This window comes from Calidris pugnax, unplaced genomic scaffold, assembly GCF_001431845.1.
Source record: "Calidris pugnax isolate Ruff unplaced genomic scaffold, ASM143184v1 scaffold44, whole genome shotgun sequence".
NCBI lineage: Eukaryota > Metazoa > Chordata > Aves > Charadriiformes > Scolopacidae > Calidris > Calidris pugnax.
Genome location: NW_015094506.1, coordinates 5228504 through 5248307, shown reverse-complemented (window position 1 = coordinate 5248307; position 19804 = coordinate 5228504). Strand labels below are relative to the sequence as shown.

At 49.8% G+C, this 19804-nt stretch overlaps 1 protein-coding gene across 8 annotated transcripts in view; it reads right to left on the bottom strand.

Moving 5' to 3' along the window:
* Positions 1–2267: 2267 nt before the first annotated feature.
* The window catches only part of ZC3H7B (zinc finger CCCH-type containing 7B), a 46183-nt gene continuing 28646 nt past the window's right edge, over positions 2268–19804 (bottom strand). For all 8 annotated transcript variants that reach the window (XM_014963934.1, XM_014963937.1, XM_014963940.1 and 5 more), the window contains exons 17-23: positions 19130–19215; positions 12219–12352; positions 10841–10946; positions 9347–9455; positions 7515–7648; positions 6586–6749; positions 2268–5810 (exon numbers count right to left, since the gene is read on the bottom strand). In XM_014963934.1, coding sequence (XP_014819420.1) covers positions 5618–5810; positions 6586–6749; positions 7515–7648; positions 9347–9455; positions 10841–10946; positions 12219–12352; positions 19130–19215 — 926 coding nt within the window. In that variant the 3' untranslated portion in view covers positions 2268–5617. The remainder of the gene's footprint in view (positions 5811–6585; positions 6750–7514; positions 7649–9346; positions 9456–10840; positions 10947–12218; positions 12353–19129; positions 19216–19804) is intronic.

Here is a 19804-nt window from a genome sequence, read left to right as displayed (position 1 = left end):
TCAGCTGGAGCTATAATCTCATCTATCTTTGCTCATGTCCCTGCTGCACCTGGATCTGCTTTCTGGAAACACCACCCCTTCCCTGGGGGCACCAGGACCCACTATTCCTGTCTGGAGAGGGAACTGCGGAGAAGCAGGAGGTAAGAATCCATCCGGGAAGGAAGAGAGGTTATTTGGAATGGGTGGGCCTCCATCCCATCCCATTCCAGGGAGAAAGGGTGATGCTGGATAACACACGGCACAGAGCTCCTGAGCTGTGCTCATGGCTTTCCAGGAAGCCCCAAGAGTTAGCTGTCCACAAGACCTCTGCCCAGAGCCACCCTACAGACACCCAACCAAGTCTGTTCAGCACCTTCCCCTGCCCTGCACCAAACGGCTGTCTGCTCCAGCCAGTGCTCCTGCAGCCTTTCCTCCTCCACTTCTCTCCCACCAGTCACCCCCATCCAGCTCTCTTTTATTTAGCACATCACTTTCTGCTCATTTATTTAGCACATCACTTTCTGCCCAACGTTTTCCCCTTGCAAACACCCTCCATCCCAGCCAGCAACCAGCACACCTCCCCAGGTTACAGCTCCTGCGAGGCTGCTGCTCTCTGTGCACAGGACAGGACACAACCCGGCCCTGTTCTTGGTTGCAACGGCTGCAGCAAACACAATTAAGAGTGATGACAGCACTTGCATCACCTGTTGTCACTGCCCAGAAACGTTTCCCTATAGCGTGGGCAGACACACTCAGTCACAGAATTGCTTAGGAATCACAGAATGGTTAGAGTTGGAAGGGACCTGAAAGATTGAATTCCCAACCCCCCTGTCATGGGCAGAGACACCTCCCACCAGACCAGGTTGCTCAAAGCCCCATCCAGCCTGGCCTTGAACACTTCCAGGGATGGGGCAGGGATGGAATCCCATTTGCAGCTTGCAGGCTTTGCAAGGCAAACTCCCTCTGCCAGGCTGCTGTGTGACAGCATTAAAGGCCTTTAGTACGAAGCCTTCCTCCCACTTCTCAGGGGTCTCTACCCCTGTTCTCCTCAATCCTCCATAAGACCTGGATCCTTTCTGGCTGATATGGGGTTCTCCCCTTTGTCTTTGTATCTGCAGAAGTTCCTAGGAGGATTGGAATACTGAAGTCACTGCTCCTTTCCCTGTCTCTTCAACAAGTTTATTTTCTTCAATGAAGAAACACTGGTGAGGATGGGTTTACAGCTGAGGCTCAAACCTGCAAGCAAAACACTGTCGTTTTTCTCCTCATGCTTTGTTTGCCTCACAATTTGACAGTTGTGGTCCCCGTTGTACTGGAAGAACTCCCCTCAATCACTGATGACCTTGGTAACCTGTGCAGGGTAAAACTAATGCCTCTCACATTGTACCTACTCAACAGATGCACCCTGGAAGCGCGCTGGCCTCCTCATTCCCTCTGCACTACAAGCTTGCGTTCAGGCCTCTCCTCCTATGAGCAGAAGGACAAGAGCCCTTGTGTCTGTATCCCAGCACATTGGGGGGACGCGCAACAAATCTCAGGGCTCACTGGATGTGACCTTCTGGTCACTCTGTCAGTTTATACAGCAGTAGCAGGGTGTCTCCACTGGACTTCCTTGCCGCATCTCCAGTTTTGGCTTCATCAAGAATCCCAGATTAATCTGCACCATGATGAATTTGAAAAATAAAGAATAAAAGAGTTTTATTAATAAATGTTTTCAGACTGGCCTCTTCCCTCAGGTGTGATCTTCACCACACAGCATCGTCTCCAGGGGAAATCTGCACAGAGGCCTGTCGTGGCTCAAGCTGCATGCGACTCGGTGGGCAGGGCTAAGGGCATTTTCCCTGGCAGGGTGGACGCTGGCAGGCAAAAGAACTGGCTGACCCAGTTAAACAGAGCGGCAGAACGACCTCTATGTGAAGGTGATTACAAGACCTGATTACTGGAGGTTTCAAAACACAGGTTACCCAAACACCTGAAACTATGTCTTAATGCAGAGCACGTAGATTCTTGGTGCTTGGGGGAAAGAAAAAAAAAAAAATCTTAAATACACCTAAAGTTAACCAGAACTGTACGTCTGATGAACAACTGCAGAATCTGTTAATACACACATGGGCGATTTTCCACTCAGCAAGAAGAGCAGCAGATTATACTTAAAGATGGGAGAAAGTGAAAAGGATCCAATGCTTGAAGTGCTCCCTTTGCTTTCCTCCTTACAGCAGGGAAACCTGAAACGGAGATAAAAAGCCTTTGCGGGTTATTTGAAAAATGAAGCACACACTGGATCAGGAGAGGGTTTAAAGTGCACACTTTTATTTTCTATTACAAAGGCTAAAAGAAGCAAGTTTGTTGTTTTTTTTTTTTATTTAAGAACAAAAATGTTGTTAAAACATCTACATTATTATCCTGATACTAGACCTTATGAAAGATACTAAGTTCTTTTTTAATAGTAAAGCGTGGTATTCTTAAATTATATTAATACAAAGACATATTAAAGGACTCTAAATCATTACTACCCAGCTCAGAACTGCAGCATCCCCTTGCTATCTTTTCCTTTCACTTGCTAAAATCCATCCATTTTTGACATACAGTTTCATACAAGCTAAGTAGGGTATTTTTTGGTTTGGTTTTTTTTTTTTATTTCCCCCTGTAAAGGCAAGGTTAACTCCAACACCAGTGTCATGTAAATCCCTGCCCCTACCAAAGGATTTGGGAAAAGATTTTCACTAAGTCCTTCAGCATTTAACAAGTTGATCTAAATCAAAGTCTCTACTCTGTGTGAGTGTGTGTGTGTCTGCAGTGGTTTTACAGAATATGAGATTTTCTTCTGATGTTGTAAAATTAAAACACTGCTTCTTTTGTTAGTAACACTCAAATTTGGTTCTGCGCTGCAAAATTTTCTTCTTTTTTCACACCAATGATGAAAAGAGAGTGTTATCACAGAGACTTGTGAATGCACCGCTAGAGCAGCCCTACAACTTGTGGTTTATCTGCTGTAGAGCCGTGAGCACTGAGCTGTTCTGCTGAGAGTACAAAATGTGCTGAAGAGAACCCTCTTGGCTTGATAAAGTGAGCCTGGGAAGTTAACTGTGAAGCTTCCTGCCTTTCACAATGTCCCTTTAAATAATATAAGCAAAGCCTTATCATTAAAACTTCACTTGCTAGTTAGCAGTATAATACTCTTTCACTGAGATGGGACTGCGAGGACATCCTAGGGGGTTTCAGAAATGTTGAACAGGGAAACCTGTCCCATCTCAAAAATTATACCTATCTATATAAAACCCTCCCCTCTTTGTTATTTCCCTTTCCCTAACCCAAATAAAAGTCTTCATATTTAAACTGGAGATGCTGCGTTTCCTGGCCCGAGTCCTTTTCCTTTACCCTCATTTAAAAGATTCCTTTGATACCACACACATATAATATTATATAGAGCGATATATTTAATACCTGTGTATATATGTTTCATGGGAGGGGTCACATATATACACACTAAAACAAGTCTGGTGACAAAGTACTGCAACACCACAGACCAGGTTATCATATCAGGGAAAACAAAAAGAGATACTTGACGCAACCCCCGTGACCGTGGGCCTCCCTCGCCTCCCACACGCTCGCCCTCTCCCCGCCTCGGCCCCGACCCGAACCTCCCAAGCCCCACCGAGCAGCTCGGCTCTCGTGGCAGAGATGGGGAGAGGGGGCAGCGACCCACTCTGTAACCTAAACAAGTTATCGGATGAGAAATCACGGCGCAGCGAATGCTAGAGTCACACTAGAGATGCAGATTCGTTTTAAAAATAAAAACACATTCCAACGTTCCTCAATCCACATTCGCTCCCTCTCCGCCTCCAAGAAGAGGAGGACAAGATAACCCAGGAGCTGATGCCTACCTCCTCCCCTGCCTCTCTCTGTTTATAAAGTTGACCCGCTGAGCACAAGGAGCACCAGGAGAAGGTACAATCTGGGCAGTTCACAGCCAGATTGTATTTACCACAAATACAGCACTGCCAGCCCCAAGGGCTCTGAGCTTGCTGTCCTGGGAGACTCTGTATGAAAAATACATCCCCTACAAAGGCTGGGAGGGAGACGTATTTGTGTTTTGAGTGGATGGTGCCATCCATGCATGCAAAACTGCAGAGTGCAGCTGGACTGCAGAAGAGAGAAGGAGAGGGAAGCTCAGGACAGGACACACATTTACTGCTCACAGGATGAGACCGTCAGGAAGCAGAGCAGGACTGCCTCTCACCGCTGCCACTACGAAAGCCAAAAATCCTGGTCCAGAGCTCAGCATCACTGGTTCCCACATTGTGGCACACGTCAGGCAGGACCCAGAGCAGCTGCTTGGCTGGGTCCCACTGTGCCACTCACTCTCCACCGCGGTCCCTGCCCTGGGTCACATCCTGACTGCGCTGTGATTCCGCAAGCTCCCTGCCTGGGCTCCGAGGAGGAGGGGGCTGGACCCCCAGTGCTCCTAACCACCTTTCCAGCTGGATTCCCATCAGCAAAGCATCGCCCGTGCTGCTCGACAGTGTCTTTTTAAATGGGTCCCCACCCAGTTCTTCTGGCAGAGCACAGAAAAACGCAGCTCTAAATAATGAGTAACACATGACATTTAAAGAGCAAGAAGGGAACCCCATTACCTCCCTCCCTCTCTTCAGAACACAAGCTGACAGAAACACAGGCTCCTTTTGGATACAGCCTTCCTCCTGACTGACACTGCTGTGTGGAGCAGTGACACAGGGTGTGTCACAGTCTCCACTACACTTTCTAGATGGCTTCAGCCTTACTTGCACCAGTCACACCAGCCAGAAAACCCAAACCAAACTACCCAGCCTGAATACCTGTCACTCACTGAGAAAGACATCTAATGAGGGTGTCACCAATTTGCTTTCTGGGTACAGTCAGCTGAAACGGTCTGAAGTCACCTACAATGCAGTTCCTGCTGCTGCAAGCAGTTCTATTACTTTGCTGCTTTTAGCTACGCTCTTTATACCGGACGGCTGTTACCCTCCTCAGCGCCAGTGGATGCCTTAGGGCAAGATTGACAGCAGGAGCTTAAGCCTAGATGTTTTAAACCATATTAGTGGTTTTCCTTCTTTTGCACCTCGATTCCTAATTCTTCTGGTAATGAACTCCCAGGAGAGCAGGCCGGCTGCAGCAGCGTAAGCGGGGCTTGTTCTGAAGCACTGAGAAAAGGAGCACATGAACTTCATGGTCACCTTTTCACCTGATGTCTGTCCCTTTCTCTCAGCTTTGTCCTCCAGACCTCTGCAGCCACACTCCGAAATGAAGAGCAGGAGAATGACACAAGGAGAAATTCTCCGATTTGCAGCCCAGTACAGACAGCATTCTTTTCTTTGAATGAAGGAGAGCAAAAACAAAAAGAAGGAGAGGAAGGAGAATTTGGGGGAAAGAAGAGAGAGAAGATGGATCACAAACTCAGTGAGCATGGCGTTCGCTGGCCAAGGAGAATCAAATTCACGATTTCATTCACCACTAATAAATCATCGTCTCATAATCTTAAAACGAAATAAAATAAAAAGTTCTCTTTGCGAGACACAGATCTCGCTCTCCCTGCTACTGCCACTCTCGGAATACCCGCCCCGTGTTTCTCCAGCCAAGAGGCTCCCCCCTCCAACCCTTACTATACGCCATCCCGCAATAGGAAGTTGTATTTCCCGAAGTCGTCATCCCTGGGGCAGAGCAGCATGTCCTTGCGGGCTTTGGCCAGTTTCTGTTTCAGCACCTCCCTGCGGTCTAGCCACTCCGTCAGCTCGTCCTGGCCATGGGCATAGCGACACTCCTCTCCTTCGGGGCAGGCCTTGCTCTTCTGGAACCTGCCGGCACAAGCAGCACAATCAGGAGGGCACCCCCGGGACAGGGCTTGAGCTCCCTGTCTGGGATACTCGATCGGAGCCTGCTGAAACACGCTGCAAACTCTCCTTTCTAAGGGCAGAGCCATTCTCCACAAACCCACGGGCAGCCAGGGTTTGTACCGAGGCTGGGCACAGAAACCAGCAAGCAGAGCTGGGGCAGAGGGCATTTAGTCAACAGAATGAAACCATGTGAGCTGGAACTGGACCAGCGGGGATGAGGAGAAACCACCACACAAGAGAGGAAATGCCAGGTAACAGCCACGAGAGAGCCCTCTCTCTAACCAAAATGACACTTCTAACCATCACAAGCCTTCTGAAGACACCTCAAGGCGCTGATTCAGAGGGCGTGAGACATTCAAACCATTTAATAAAGTACCTGGGATTCCCCCAAGCATCGGGCCAAGCAGACTGTTCAGCAGCCTGAGAGCTGAGAGCATCCTGGCTATGGAGGGCACAGGTGCAGACATGAAGCTCGCTCTCCTTTTTCTAAGGACATGTGCTCAGGAGTGTACTTTTACCACTTAGTAGAGTGGCTGACCACCTCTGGGGTCCAACAACAGCCTCACCATCACCCCCACCTGTCAGCTCATCCCGCTCCTCCTCCAAGCAGAAGTCCCTGGGGACTCTGTGAGAGGAGGAGGAGTTGGTGAAGGAGCGGAGGGATGATGGAGGCCCTGGGCCTGTTGCCCCATCCCTGCAGCAGCAGCAGCACAGGAGGGAGACCAGACAACAGTACCTTTCGCAGAGCCGGAATTCGCCCATGGGGAAGCGGTAGCTCCAGCAGCTGGAGTCACTGTCCGAGGTGAAGACCTTCTCCTTGTGCTTCTCCGACTGGATGTGCTGCTGCCATTGCTTCTTGCTGTTGCTGTTCTTCCCGCAGAGCCAGCAGTGGTAGCCCATCTAACCGGTGCAGAGAGGGCAAAGCACCAGTCAGTGTGTTAACAGTCCCACCCACTGGCCTTCCGCTGGGCCTCTACCCCTTTCCTTCTGGAAGCTCCACTCAGCCTATGACCTCCTGCACTTCCCTGCCATATCATCTTCATGGCATCGTGCTGCCACTAAAGGGGAGCAGAGGAGATGCTTTGTTGAGGTCTACCTACAGCTCAAATGGGCTCAGAACAGGGCAGCTCAGTTCACTGACATAACCCCCCCTGCCCCTACTGTGGCCCCCATGGGGTCTGACTGCAAGGCCCTCAGGTGCACAGGCAATGCAGGACTCTTCAGGAGCACAAATCCTTACAACAGCCACCACTCCTGCACTAAGGAGACACATCTGCCTCTAGTTTTCCCAGGCTCCTGATCCAGGTCTTCTCCAACCTTCTCCCCCTTTTCCGACAGGCCAGCAATGTCTTTGCCAGCTTTCCCAGGAGCACGCAGGAACCCTGGGGAGAGGCTGAGCCCACGCACAAGGGAACCTAAGGTAGAGCCCTACCGACTCGAGGATTAACAGAAAAGCCATTGCAGAGCCTTGCTGACCCCGGGTCAATCCCTTCCCACCTCATCTGTGCTGTCCTTGCTGGGCTGCTCTAAAGTGTCCGTTTAACCTACCATGGGGTCCTTCCCACAAGAGCAATACAGCCCCTGCTAGCATCCTCCCCACACAGGAGTGACAGGCTCTCAGCACTGGTAGGAGAAGGGAAGAAGAACAAGCAATCAGCTGATTACCATGATGTCAGCGTAGTCAGTGGGCATCTGGATCTGTTTCTCCCCTTCTCGCGAGGTGAGCGGTGTCCCCTCTCCAGGCTTCCCAGGATTGTGTTTCTTTAGCCACATGTCATAGGTCTGCTGCATATCTAGTACTGCACAAAGGCGACCCATGAAGTCACTCAGACAACCTCCCACACCACGCACAAACTACAAGGAAAGGATGAACGCTGGGGCAGCCCTTTACTCCCATCTCCTGTGCAGCAGCACCCGCCACCAGACTGAAAGCCTCTGGAGGACCTATGTCACCTGCCCAGATGAGAACCCTGGGGAGAGGAGCCAAATTCACACACACTGCCTGGTGTGGTGAGGTGTCTTCTATGAATTGAGGGGCAACTGTGACCACAGCCAGACAAAGTATTCAGGAAGGAGGGAAAGTGTCCCAAGATCTCCATAGACTTCACCCTACAAGGTGATTCTCCATCAGGCCTGATTCTGCTTGACCTCAGCAGGCATCTCACTCCAGCCAGGGAGCCAAGGTAGGGGCTGGATTCAGATCCATCCCTTCCCTCTAAGCCTAAGCTTCATCTTCAGCACTCGAAAAGGAGAAGAACCCTTAAGTAAGCTGGCCACAGGAAGTGCTGGGGAGGAAGACCTAATGACAGCCTGCCTGGAGTTCAACACCTGCCCAGAGGAGCGCAGTCAATGTCTGCGGGTGCTTTTGGTTTAAAACCCTCTCAGGATACTAGTGGGAACAGAAACTTTGAGTGGAAGCTTTGACATCTGCCTTTCCAACATCAGTTCCTGAGAAAGGTTACAGAAATATAAATGTTTGCAGACACCGATGCGATGCTGTAAGTGCGATGTGTTGGTGATTTACTCCTCACTAAATGGTAATTGAGGAACTCAAGGCAATTGGGGATAATGAATGCAAATTCCCCCAAACTGAAACAACGCTGTTTGAAGATTCACCTTCATGCTTGAGCAAACACACCCAGACTGGTCTGATGTGCTTTAAAGGCGTCAGCAATGAAATTACTTGAACTGCAATAAATAACAGCGTTTGGCCCATCAGAAGGACCCTCCATCCAAGCACAAAGACCAAATAAACTTAGGGCAGGGCTGAAACCTTCAAGCTTTCCACGGGCTTTTCCCAACAGCGCTAGGTGAGCACTGGGTTCTCACTGGGCCTTGCAAACAGCTTGCTGTTGGTCTGAAAAAACAAGGATTGCTGCCAGAGCTGGCAGTCCAGGACATGGGCAACCCCCTAGCTTTCCTCCAAAAGGTAAGTTGGGAGCCTGCATAATTAATTCCAGACAAGCTCCTCCACAAAGGCACCACCCAACGATGTTCTCATTCAGGATCTCAAATCCGCCCCTTTGAATACAATGCCATGAGCAGGGAGTGCCGCAGCCCAGAAGCACGGCATATGAGCAGAAATGGGCAAGAAAGCCAAGGCAGATACAAGACAGGCAAGGAAGATACAGAAACATCTACAGGTCAGGACTGGTGCTCTGGCAGAGCTCCACACTGAGCCGGGCCTGGGACAGTACAGGCAACTGGAGGGGTAGAACAGGGTGGATTCAAAGTGCTGCAGAAAGGGAGAGCAGCAATGGAGCAATGTGCACTAGTCTCAGAGCGAGGGACTCGACTATATGTGCACATTTAAGGTAAGCAGCTCTAAATTACTGTAGACAGACCTGCCCCATAATCCCACCCAGGCTCATGGTACCAGCTCTGTCCAGCTCCATCTCTGTTGTCAAGAGTATGTCTTAACAGACTCTGCATCCACTGCCCAAACCGCATCTTCCCTCTCCCCAAACTCTCTGTGTCCCATATTTTCCCCCACTCACTTTTATTTTCCTTCATGAAGGTCCACATGTCTCTCTCCTCAGGGCTGTGGGCGAAGGAGCAGTTGCCCACATACTGGCATTTCCTGCCATTTTGTGCATGGATACACAACTGTCAAAACACAGAGAGCAAAATTTAGCATCTGCACAAACACTCCTTGCTAGAGGGGACAGTGGGTTCAAAAAACCAACCGGGACATTAAACTGCACACAGGAGAGGTCACAAACAGGACACTTCATACGCCATTAACTCATGCTTGTTTTACTCAAGCTCCTGATGACACAAAGGGTAAGTTTTCCCTATAAACATGCAGGCAGCTCAGTTCAGCACTTGGCCTCTCTCTGGTTGCCATTTCCACAGGTGACTGGGAGCAGCTATGCTTAGCACTGGCCCTGGGGGAGACAGCAGGGAGCAACCTGAATTGACCTGACAGTGTCTCCTGCTTGCTGGTCACATTGCTGGTCCCCAAAGGTGACTCATTCTCCAGCCATCTCCAAGCAGGAGATGTGGCCTTACAGTTTGCTTAGACCACACAGCTTTACCTCCCAGCCACCAACAGCATCATTGCCAGAGAAAATGAGAAGCATTCCAAGCATCACATTTACTGATCATCCTTTCTCCCCCAGTCCTGCCACCAGAGGAGGACAGCAGTGTGGAGACCAACTGGCCCACAAACACCAAGGAGGAGAGACAACGCTGTTCTTCTCTGGCTGGGGTTGGGCGGGAGCTCAGGCAACGCACACCCTCGTCTGGCAACCTGCTTTGCCACACCATCTGCAACTCACCTGCTGGCCCCATCTCCTACTGCAGCAGCTGTTAATAACGCTTGCTCCCCTCCTCAGATTCTAGCAACTGGAGAGTGCTCAAGGCCTCACACGTGGCCTTGTGCCTGCCCATGGACTAAGGGACAGCAGATCCCGTAGGGTAGGGGGAGAGGAGCTTTCTCCTTCCAGGGAGATAGGAAAGGAGAGTGTGAGGGAAACTATCAATTCCCATATTCAGGGTTGGGGTTGGAGGTTGGATATCTGTAGTTTTCCTCACTGCACATGGCGCCTTAGCTAAGTTCTTAGTTTTACTTTTAAAACACATTGTGAGCACATTTCATAATCTACAGCCACAGCAAGGGGATAGGCTTCTCCCAAGCGCTTCGTCTCGCCTCTCACCCACATTGAGAAACCCTGACCTAAGGGGAGACTTAAATCTCGTTCCCAAACCCTGTGCCAGCCACTTCTCGAGACAGTGACTGTATTAACAACAACATCAGAAACTCGCATACGTGCATAAAGTAGTTTAAAAGGGTGCCATCCCTTTTTCTGCTCCACCCTTTTGCTGGATGTCTTTGAGATCTTGCTGCCATCCGTCTGTCCTTGTCTCCCACCTCAGCCAACACATGCCTGCCTCCCTGCTACGTCTGTAAGGGACCAGACCTCAAAGCACTGCATCAAGGTGGGAGGGAAGGGGAAGGGGCACCTGGCCGTGCTGGGCATGGCACTTACATCATATTGCTGTGGGAAGTTGCGGATGGAAGGCAGTGGTCGGACAGATACCCACTTCTTCTTTGCTTTGGACATCACCAGCAGGACGCGACGTTCCTTTGTCCAACTGAGGAAGAGAGAATAAATCAAGAGAGGCAAAAGGAAGAGCAAACCAAGGTTTTGTTTTCCTCAGAGAGACCCTTAAGTATTGAGAGGTGACCAGATCCTCCACTCCAGCTTGTCCCCGCACTATCCGGCTGCTCCTAGACACACACAGTCTGTGACAGAGAAGTGACAAGAAGGGTGTTTTAGAAGGATTTCTCCCTGAACTTATCACGCATTTCCTGGGGTATGTCTTCTCATTTAGGTGCAAAAGTCTCTCCCAGGTCTCACATGGCATCACCATGGATTACTAAACAGCTGCATTCCACCCTTCAACACAGCCAATTCTTGTGCAATCAAATCCATGAAAAACATTCGGGAATATTTTCTGCTTGAATGGTGCAGCAGAAATGCAAGTCATTACAAGCACTGTCTTATGAACAGGTGCCAGGAAGTATTAATTCTCCTGCAGCACCAGCAAGCGATCACCAGGAGATACCTGGGCAAAATCCCCAGCTCTCATCAGTAGCTGCACAAAGAGGTCTTATCCTTCCCATTTCAGGAAGTGACCCTCACCTGCTTACTTCTTCCAGTAACTGCTCCTTCTGTTTCTTTTTCATCAAAGGTCTTATATTTGCAATAGGATGCTGGACTGTGCCTTTGTGACTTGTGTTATGGGAAGTGAAGCCCTATAAACCTTCCATCCTGTCCTGCTGGGCTGCCTAGGTGAGAATGCCACAATTTCCATGACCCAATGGTGCCTTCCCAGCTGATATCCCTCTTCTATCACTCCAAACATCCTCACAAGCCCCAAGGTGCCAGGAGGTGCAAACAGACAAGACATGTGTCAGAGAAGAGCAAGCAAAGCAATGAAAGAGCCAAGGAAACTAATTTAAAAGGAAGCAGAATACCTTGAACCATTTTTAATAGTGACCTGACAGACATCTGCAAACAACTAGGAGTATAAATAAGTGCAGAGGAGAACTATCTTAGTGACCTTCCTAAGAAGAAATAATAGCAACTGGGAAAAAAGGGAATTGTGGGAGCTGGACTGCACACACCAGAGTAACAGCCTGCATAATGCTGGCAGCGAGTACAAACAGTGAGAAGAGAGCTGGAACCTGGAAATCGTCTCTCTGCAATGCTTGCTATAGTGACAAACACCCCAAGCAGCAAGAGGCCACTAGGAAATCTTACAGCCTCTTCCAAAGAGGCCAAATGAAGCCCTGGGGAAGGTGAGAGGATAAATTCCTACCCTTGAGGAGAGGTCGGCGAAAGAGAAGGTTGCATTACTCACCAGTGGCGGGCTTTGGCACTACAGTACTTGAGGTCTTTATCTGGCTCCACCAGCTGCCCGTTCCTCCAGCACTGGCCACATACAAATTTCATCTGGAGGTCAAAGGTGCTTGACGTGGGAGCCCGAGGAGAAGCCTGGGGAAGAGAGCCACAATCTCAGCAAAGGGAGCCAAAATGCAGCTGGCAGCTCCCTGCACGCCCGCGTGCCAGCAACAACCCAGATTAAATCAGAAGCAGCCCAGCTCTCCAGCCAGCATTAGCTGGTGGCCCATCGAGATATCAGACAGGAGCAAAACCACTACTTGCTTCAGCATGACTTCCTGGGCTTTGACATCTGGCCAAAAGCACAGCCAGCCTGGCAGCTTCAAGCACTGACCAGGCCTGGCTGCAAAACCCCTCCAGCATATCTCCATGTACAGACGAGCTCTGCGAGACCTGCCCCAGCGCTTAATCCCCGCTTCCCCGCAGGGAGGACAATCCATGTCCCCCTCGCTACCCATGGAGAGAGCTCAGTCGCACAGACAAGAGAGCCCCCCTTGGGAGGAGGCCAGGCTGTGCCACAGTGCAGGACCCACCACTCCCGCTTTCGGACCAAGAGGCTCATGTCACCTCTAATACTTGACACACTGAATTCAGAGCTGGGTCCTCTTGTTAATACCCTTCAAAGCCATTTCTGGGCAGGCTTCCACCCCTCACAGTTCCTTTGCACCAGGCCTCACAGACAGTTAATCTGGACAGAGCTACAACTGTCAATGCACATCTTTCATATCCTCTGAGCCACTTAACTTCATTGGCCTTCTACCTGTCTCCTTGAGAAGGCTCTTTTGGGATTATGACTAAGAGACTGTGGAAGGGGAAAAGAATAGAGCAAGTCATGTATCACCGCTGCCTCTCCAGTGTTTTCTGTGCTGATCTCTGGAAAGCCATTGATATTTTGTACCACCACCAGAAGACATAAGGCTGGTGTCTCCAGTTCATTTCCAAACCAAAGAGCAAACCTTACTGGTTGTCAGTGGCCCTGGGCACAGGAGTTTATGAGGGTACAAGCAAGAACATTTATGAACACCCTGGTCTTAGAGCCAACTGTGAATCATAGAATCCTAGAACAGTTTGGGTTGGAAGGGACCTTAAAGATCATTTAGTTCCAACTCCCCTGCCACGGGCAGGGACACCTTCTACTAGACTAGGCTTGAACACTTCCAGGGATGGGGCATTCAAAACTTCTCTAGGCAACCTGTTCCAGTGTCTCACCACCCTCACAGTGCACTCAATCCCACTATCCATATTGCCAAAAAGATGTTAAATGGCACTGGTCCCAGTAGCACCCCCTGGGGAACAAACTCAGCACTGGTCTTCACTTGGACATCAAGCCGTTGACCACAACTCTTTGAGTGCAGCCACCCAGCCAGTTCCTTATCCTCTGAGTGGTCCATCATTAAAATCCATGCCTGTCCAATTCAGAGACAATGCTGTTGTGCAGGACAGCATCAAATGCTTTGCACAAGTCCGGGCAGATGATGTCCGTTGCTCCTCCCTTATCCACCAACGCTGTAACACCATTGTAAAAAGACACCAAATTTGTCAAACATGATTTGCCCTTAATGAAGCCATGTTGGCTGTCACCAAGCACCTCATTATTTTCCATGTGCCTTAGCACAGTTTCCAGGAGGATCTGCTCCATCCATGATCTTGCTGGCCACAGAGGTGAGACTGACTGGCCTGCCATTCCCTGGGTCTTTCCCTTAATGAAGCCATGTTGGCTGTCACCAAGCACCTCATTATTTTCCATGTGCCTTAGCACAGTTTCCAGGAGGATCTGCTCCATCCATGATCTTGCTGGCCACAGAGGTGAGACTGACTGGCCTGCCATTCCCTGGGTCTTTCTTTTTCCCCTTTTTAAAAATGGGGGTTATGCTTCCCCTTTTCCAGTCAGTGAGAACTTTCACTAGACTGCCACAATTTCTCCGATATGATGGATAGTGGCCTAGCAACTTCATCTGCCAGTTCCCTCAAGACCTGTGGATGCCTCTCATCAAGTCCCATAGATCTGTGCACCTTCAGGTTCCTTACATGGTCTTGAACCTGATCTCCTACAGTGGGTGGTTCTTCATTCTCCCAGACCCTGCCTTTGCCTTCTGCAACTTGGGTGGTGCAGCTAGAGCACTTGCCAGTGAAGACTGAGGTAAAAGAGCTATTCAGTACCTCGGCCTTCTCCATATCCCTGGTAACCAGGTCTCCTGTTTCCTTCTGGAGAGGGTCCACATTTGCCCTAGTCTTTCTTTTATTACTGACATACCTGTAGAAGCTTTTATTGTTGCCCTTGACATCCCTGGCTAGATTTGCTTCTCTCAGGGCTTTAGCTTTCTTAACCTGATCAGACTGCTGCTCAGATAATTTCTCTTCATTTCTCCCAGGCTACCTGTCCTTGCTTTCACATTCTGGAAGCACAAAGGTCATGTACCAGTAAAACAGCTCTCTGACTGCTACCCACGTAAGCAGCCCATCCCAGCTGCCACGACTCAACTTCTAACCCTGAGCAGACAAGCAAACCACGTTCCTGAGGCGGAGGCTTCTGCAAGCAATTGATCAGCAGTAGCATCAACCCTACGTGCATCCCTCAGCAAAGGGAAAGCAGCAAGCACAGGCGGTGCAGAATCAAAGCATCTCCCAGGAAACGCCACATAAGCTATTGACTACCACTCTGCATCCTCCTGACTCAGTCTTCTGGAGAAGCAGAGCTGACACAGGGTCCTCCGTCGCTGTGAAAAGCTGACCAGAGAGCTGACCTTTGCCTGTGCTGACTACAAGAGGCCATCACTGCTTTGAATATCTCAGCAAAAGGACCCTTCCCTACAACCATTATCTCTCTTGAAAAGCAGTGGTGATTCTGGCCTACTCATCTGCAGAACAGCCCTTCTGGTGGCATCTAGCACACTACTCATTGATCTGTCAGCTTTCACCAGTGCTGGTGACCACCAAGAACACATCAAAGCAGCTGGATGAGCAGGGCCGAGATCTAGATGTCATAGAAGGCAGTAAGATGTCTCCCTATGAGACGTGTGGCCTTTGAACAGTAGTTTTAATCTCCACCTGTCTCCAAAGAAAATTACACTACAGTTCACCACTGACCCATCAAACACACAGGCCTAAGGTAATATAATAGCACTGCTGGCATATTCCCTTTCATCAGCCCAGTGATATCTGCCACATAATCCTCCAGGTGACAGATCTCTCAGCACAGCCAGGAAGCTTGGCTCAAATCTACTGACCCAGCAAAATTAAAAATCGAGTGGCTCCAGAAGGCACAATACATGAGAGATAAAGAAAATGTTTCTTGGGTAATTCTGGTGATCTGGGCTGCTTTTTTTCACAAATTCTTAACAAAAAGAAGCCCTGTGCACTTCTTCATCAGTCATGCAAACTGCTGGTCAATCTAGTGGGCATGTTTGCTCCCAGGGAATTAGAAGCCAAGCAAAAAATCAAAGCCGCTGTTGTTGCTGCGACATGACTGCATTTGTAAAGGCAAGACACATACCTGGCAGGCCACTGATAACCAACAGTGTGGAAATTAGTATCACATGAGGCTCTAGCAGACGAAGCCAGGCAAAAGTGCCTCGGGCTGTGGCACCACCCCTTGCTATGAAGCCAGACAATATAGTGTTAGCTATGCACCATGGCAACCAAATAAATAAAAGTCTTTGGCACGACAGCTCTCCAGGCTTTGCAGAAAGCAACAGCCCCAGCGTGGCCACTTGTGTCTCTCCACTTCAGGAACTCCTCTCAGCAATACTGAAATGCTCTCTGGAGAAGCCACGTGCCTCAGGGGACTATATGAGGAGCCCAGGTTACTCAACCACCTACCCAAGGGAGCTGTACTTAGATGCACGTACCCCTTATTAGAGACTTTCATTTCCAATGCTTAAATTGTTAATTCTGAGGCCATTTTTTATGGGGATTCTACAGCTGGCTAGTGGAGTAAAAACAGAATAGCTCTTGAAAAACAGAAAAAATGAGGACAAAACCCCTTTAATTCCTAGGGATGTGATGGTAGGACACCCAGACTGTCCTGCTGACTACCTCTTCAATTTGCCTCCCCTGGGTTTAGTCCTACAGCAGCCTCTATGGGGCCAAATTTGTGGGGACAAGAGTGAGGTCCCTGGCAGGTGTTTAGCTGCCTTCACCTTCCACTTCTTGGTAGGTCTCCTGACCTGCATCATCACAGCTGCTGGATCCCTGTACGCTGCCTGCCTATTTCCTCCACAACTGGACAGCCCAAGCCGCTGACTGAGTCCAACTGGCAACTGTGACAAAACCGCAGCAAAATCCCTGGGAGCGACTTTGCTTCCGCTGACCAGAGGGCACCGGGGTGAGCACGGATCACACGGGATGGTGGGAAGGAGGGGTCTGCTTTTACAGCACTCCTGGGAAGTTGTCTTTGCCAGGCAGCAACTTGGAAAGCTGGAAGGACGCTGAGAAAACTCTGAGTCATGTTAGCCTGCTTGGACAGGAGAAAATAATGGCAAAAGTAAACATCTCTCAATAGATATATTAGTCCTGCCCCCAGGGTCTTCAGCAGCAAGCCAGTGTCTGGTCCTGGAGCACAGCCCTCTGGCTGACTACGTGCTGATGCCAAAGCCATGGTTTGCTATTGCAAACACATGCATCTGACCAACTGGACTCTGTCTCCCTGCACAGTGTCAGTGCCAGGCTGCCAAGCCCTGCAGACAACTGACAGTGCCACTACTCGGCTCTTTCTGCCTGTACCAACAATGCTAATGCTTCACCTCCGCACAAACCAATGCCCTAGAAGGGTGGAGGGTGCAGTCCAGCTCTGACAGGCATTTGTGGGACGCAACCAGACTTTGACATTGGCCAACAGCCCTAACACTGCCCAGAGGGCCCAGAAACTGTAGCTCTCTGCCCATCCCCTGACAGCTGATGTAGCAGGCACTGGCATTTCTCTCTGATTCTCTGCCTCCTGCAAGCATCAAGAGCCAGAAAAGAAACCCTTGCTCAGCATCCAGATCCCATAGGCTTCAGAGGACATACTCTGACCATGCCTGCTGAACAACCTGTTCTTCCAACAGCAGCACCTTCAGACAAAGGTGAATTTGAAGCTGCAAGGCTTACAGGAAAACAGCTGTCCATCTATCTTTTTTTTTATCCCCAGATTATGCACAGAGAATGGCAAGTCAGAGTTTTCTGGAAAACACAGGCAGATCCACAGCAGCCAGGACAGAACTAGTCACTAGACTTCACTCTCCATGGGGCAGTGATTGATAATTTAAATCCAACTACTGTCACAAACTGCGTCAAATTCAAACTTAGTTTCCTCCACTGTGGAGATGCAGGCCTCTGTGCTCACACCAGGTAGAAAGAGATGACAGCTAGCTCTGTTTGCAGGGACCAGTCAGATCATCCAGGCTCACTTCTCACAGTGAATACAGTCTGTAGAAACTTGCCCTCTCAGCTTCCTGAGGCTAGAACATTTTCCTTAAGCAAGTGAGACAGCTTTGGGAACTAGAGACCTTAGTTATTCTGGACTGCTGCTTCCCTTTCCTCTCCTCCATCTATTTCAGACCACAACAGCAGAACAGGCCACAAAGGTATGGTGCTGAGCATCTCCCCAAAGATAACTCCATCTCATGAAGCATAACCAGTACACAGGTGGACACAGAGCCCACTGCAAGCAGCAAGTGCAGTCACCCACATCTTTCCTATTGGGCTAACCCATGCCCATCAGACCTGCTTTTCCCCAGCATCAGTGGCGTACAGCCTTCAGAACACTTCTGCTGGCCCATAACCTAGCCAAAAAAAGCTACTACACACCACAGGAGTGACTCAGATCCCCTTGCTCTACAACACCTCCTCCCCAGGGTGCTCACAGGCTGCACTCAGTGCTGGTGTCTGCAGAAGGGCTCCCGGGTCCCAAACAAATGTGAAGCACGCTTGCTCTAACAGTGAGACACAGGGCAAGGGCTGGGGAGCTCAGGCCTCCACAAGGGGAAAGCAAGCTGTCAAGTGGGAACAAAAAGGATTCACAACACTTTCCCTAAACATTTTGCAGGAGAGAGAATTGTTCCTGTGCCTGACAACTAACTAGGAGGCATGAAGTTTCTAATTTCATCAGACCTATCTTCTGAAAGTAATTAAAGAACAAAAACTCCCTGCTCTAATGGCAAAACTGCTTTTGTACAACCTCAGGGCTGGGCTGGGAATTGTCCTCGCTGGGTGGGCTCTGCTCCTACACTACAGAACACCCCCTTGGGGAAAAAACAGGTAAGGCAGCACCACCCACAGCCAACAGGCTGGAAGAGAGCTAATGAAGAGGTGCTCTTTGCTTATAAGACACTTTTCCAGAGAAAGCTCTCAGCAGTGCTGGAGGGTGCAGCCAGAGGCACCTTCTCCCACACCGAGAGACTGGTGGCACAAAGAGAGGCAAAGCTCACAGCCTCTTCCTGGCAAAGCACTACTATCTGCCCAGCGCCAACAGCACCTGAGTTCCACCCTCTCTTGTGTTTAGAGCAGTCCTGTGGGTCTTGTGTCATTTCTCAGTCCTTCACACTGCCATATCGTCCCTTGGCCACTAAAGGGCAGCAGGACCCCTTTGATCCCCACTCTGTGTGGCCATTGTCCCCAGTTTCAGTAGCAAGGCGTTGCATGCAGCACCACTCTCTGCACATTGCCCTCCCTGCTCTGCAGGCTTCACCCCGCGACTGAACAGAGCAGATACGAAACTGCAAAACAAGCACAAAGCTCATCACTGGGAGGCTCTCAGCTGTCCTACTCCTCAATGTCCAGCCTGGTCTGCCTGGGACTGGTCAGGCACAGCAGTGGGAAGAAAAGAGAGAAAAAGTGCTGGAACAGTGGGGAGCAAAATCAGGCTGCAAGCCCTAGATGCACCCTACTTACCATGCTGTTGGCTGGTTTGCTGGCATGTGCCTCCATCTGCTGCCAGTACTTCTTAGATTCCTGCACGATATCTTCGTGGGTCATTCCTGGGAACAAAAGGAGACAGGGTTTGATCTACCCTGCTTCGGCCAACAGAAGAGAGGGAGGAAAAGGTTGCAGGACTTCCTATGATGGGGCTTAGAAACCACTGTGTGGCTGAGAGCTCCCAACAGTCCCCACTGGTAATGTCAGGGCATCAGTTGTGAGGGAATCTGACACCACCACAGAATGTGTTCAAGCACAGGCTGGGGAGTTCCTCTCTCCAGCACTCCCATTCTAAGCAGATGAAAGGAGACGAGTTCGGTCCCCTGGACTCACTCAGACTTGGCATTCTGCTCAGGCTGTGTGCAAAGGACCCAAAGGCTGCCTCCAAGATGCTGATGCTTGACACCGGATCAACAGATACTACCCAAATCCTGAAGACAATGCTTTGTTACTGTTTATCTACTCCATATTGGAGGTTTTCCCACTAGCTTGGAAGATCAGAGAGATCCTAAAAGTCTCACCTAAGCCCTGCTGGGATTAATTAGCCTGTTACACACTTCAAGATTATCCTGTTACACACGTCAATCAATAGTCCAAGAGGAAAGTTGAAATTGAACACAAACACCAAGGAACAACTGCTAGTATGTAACC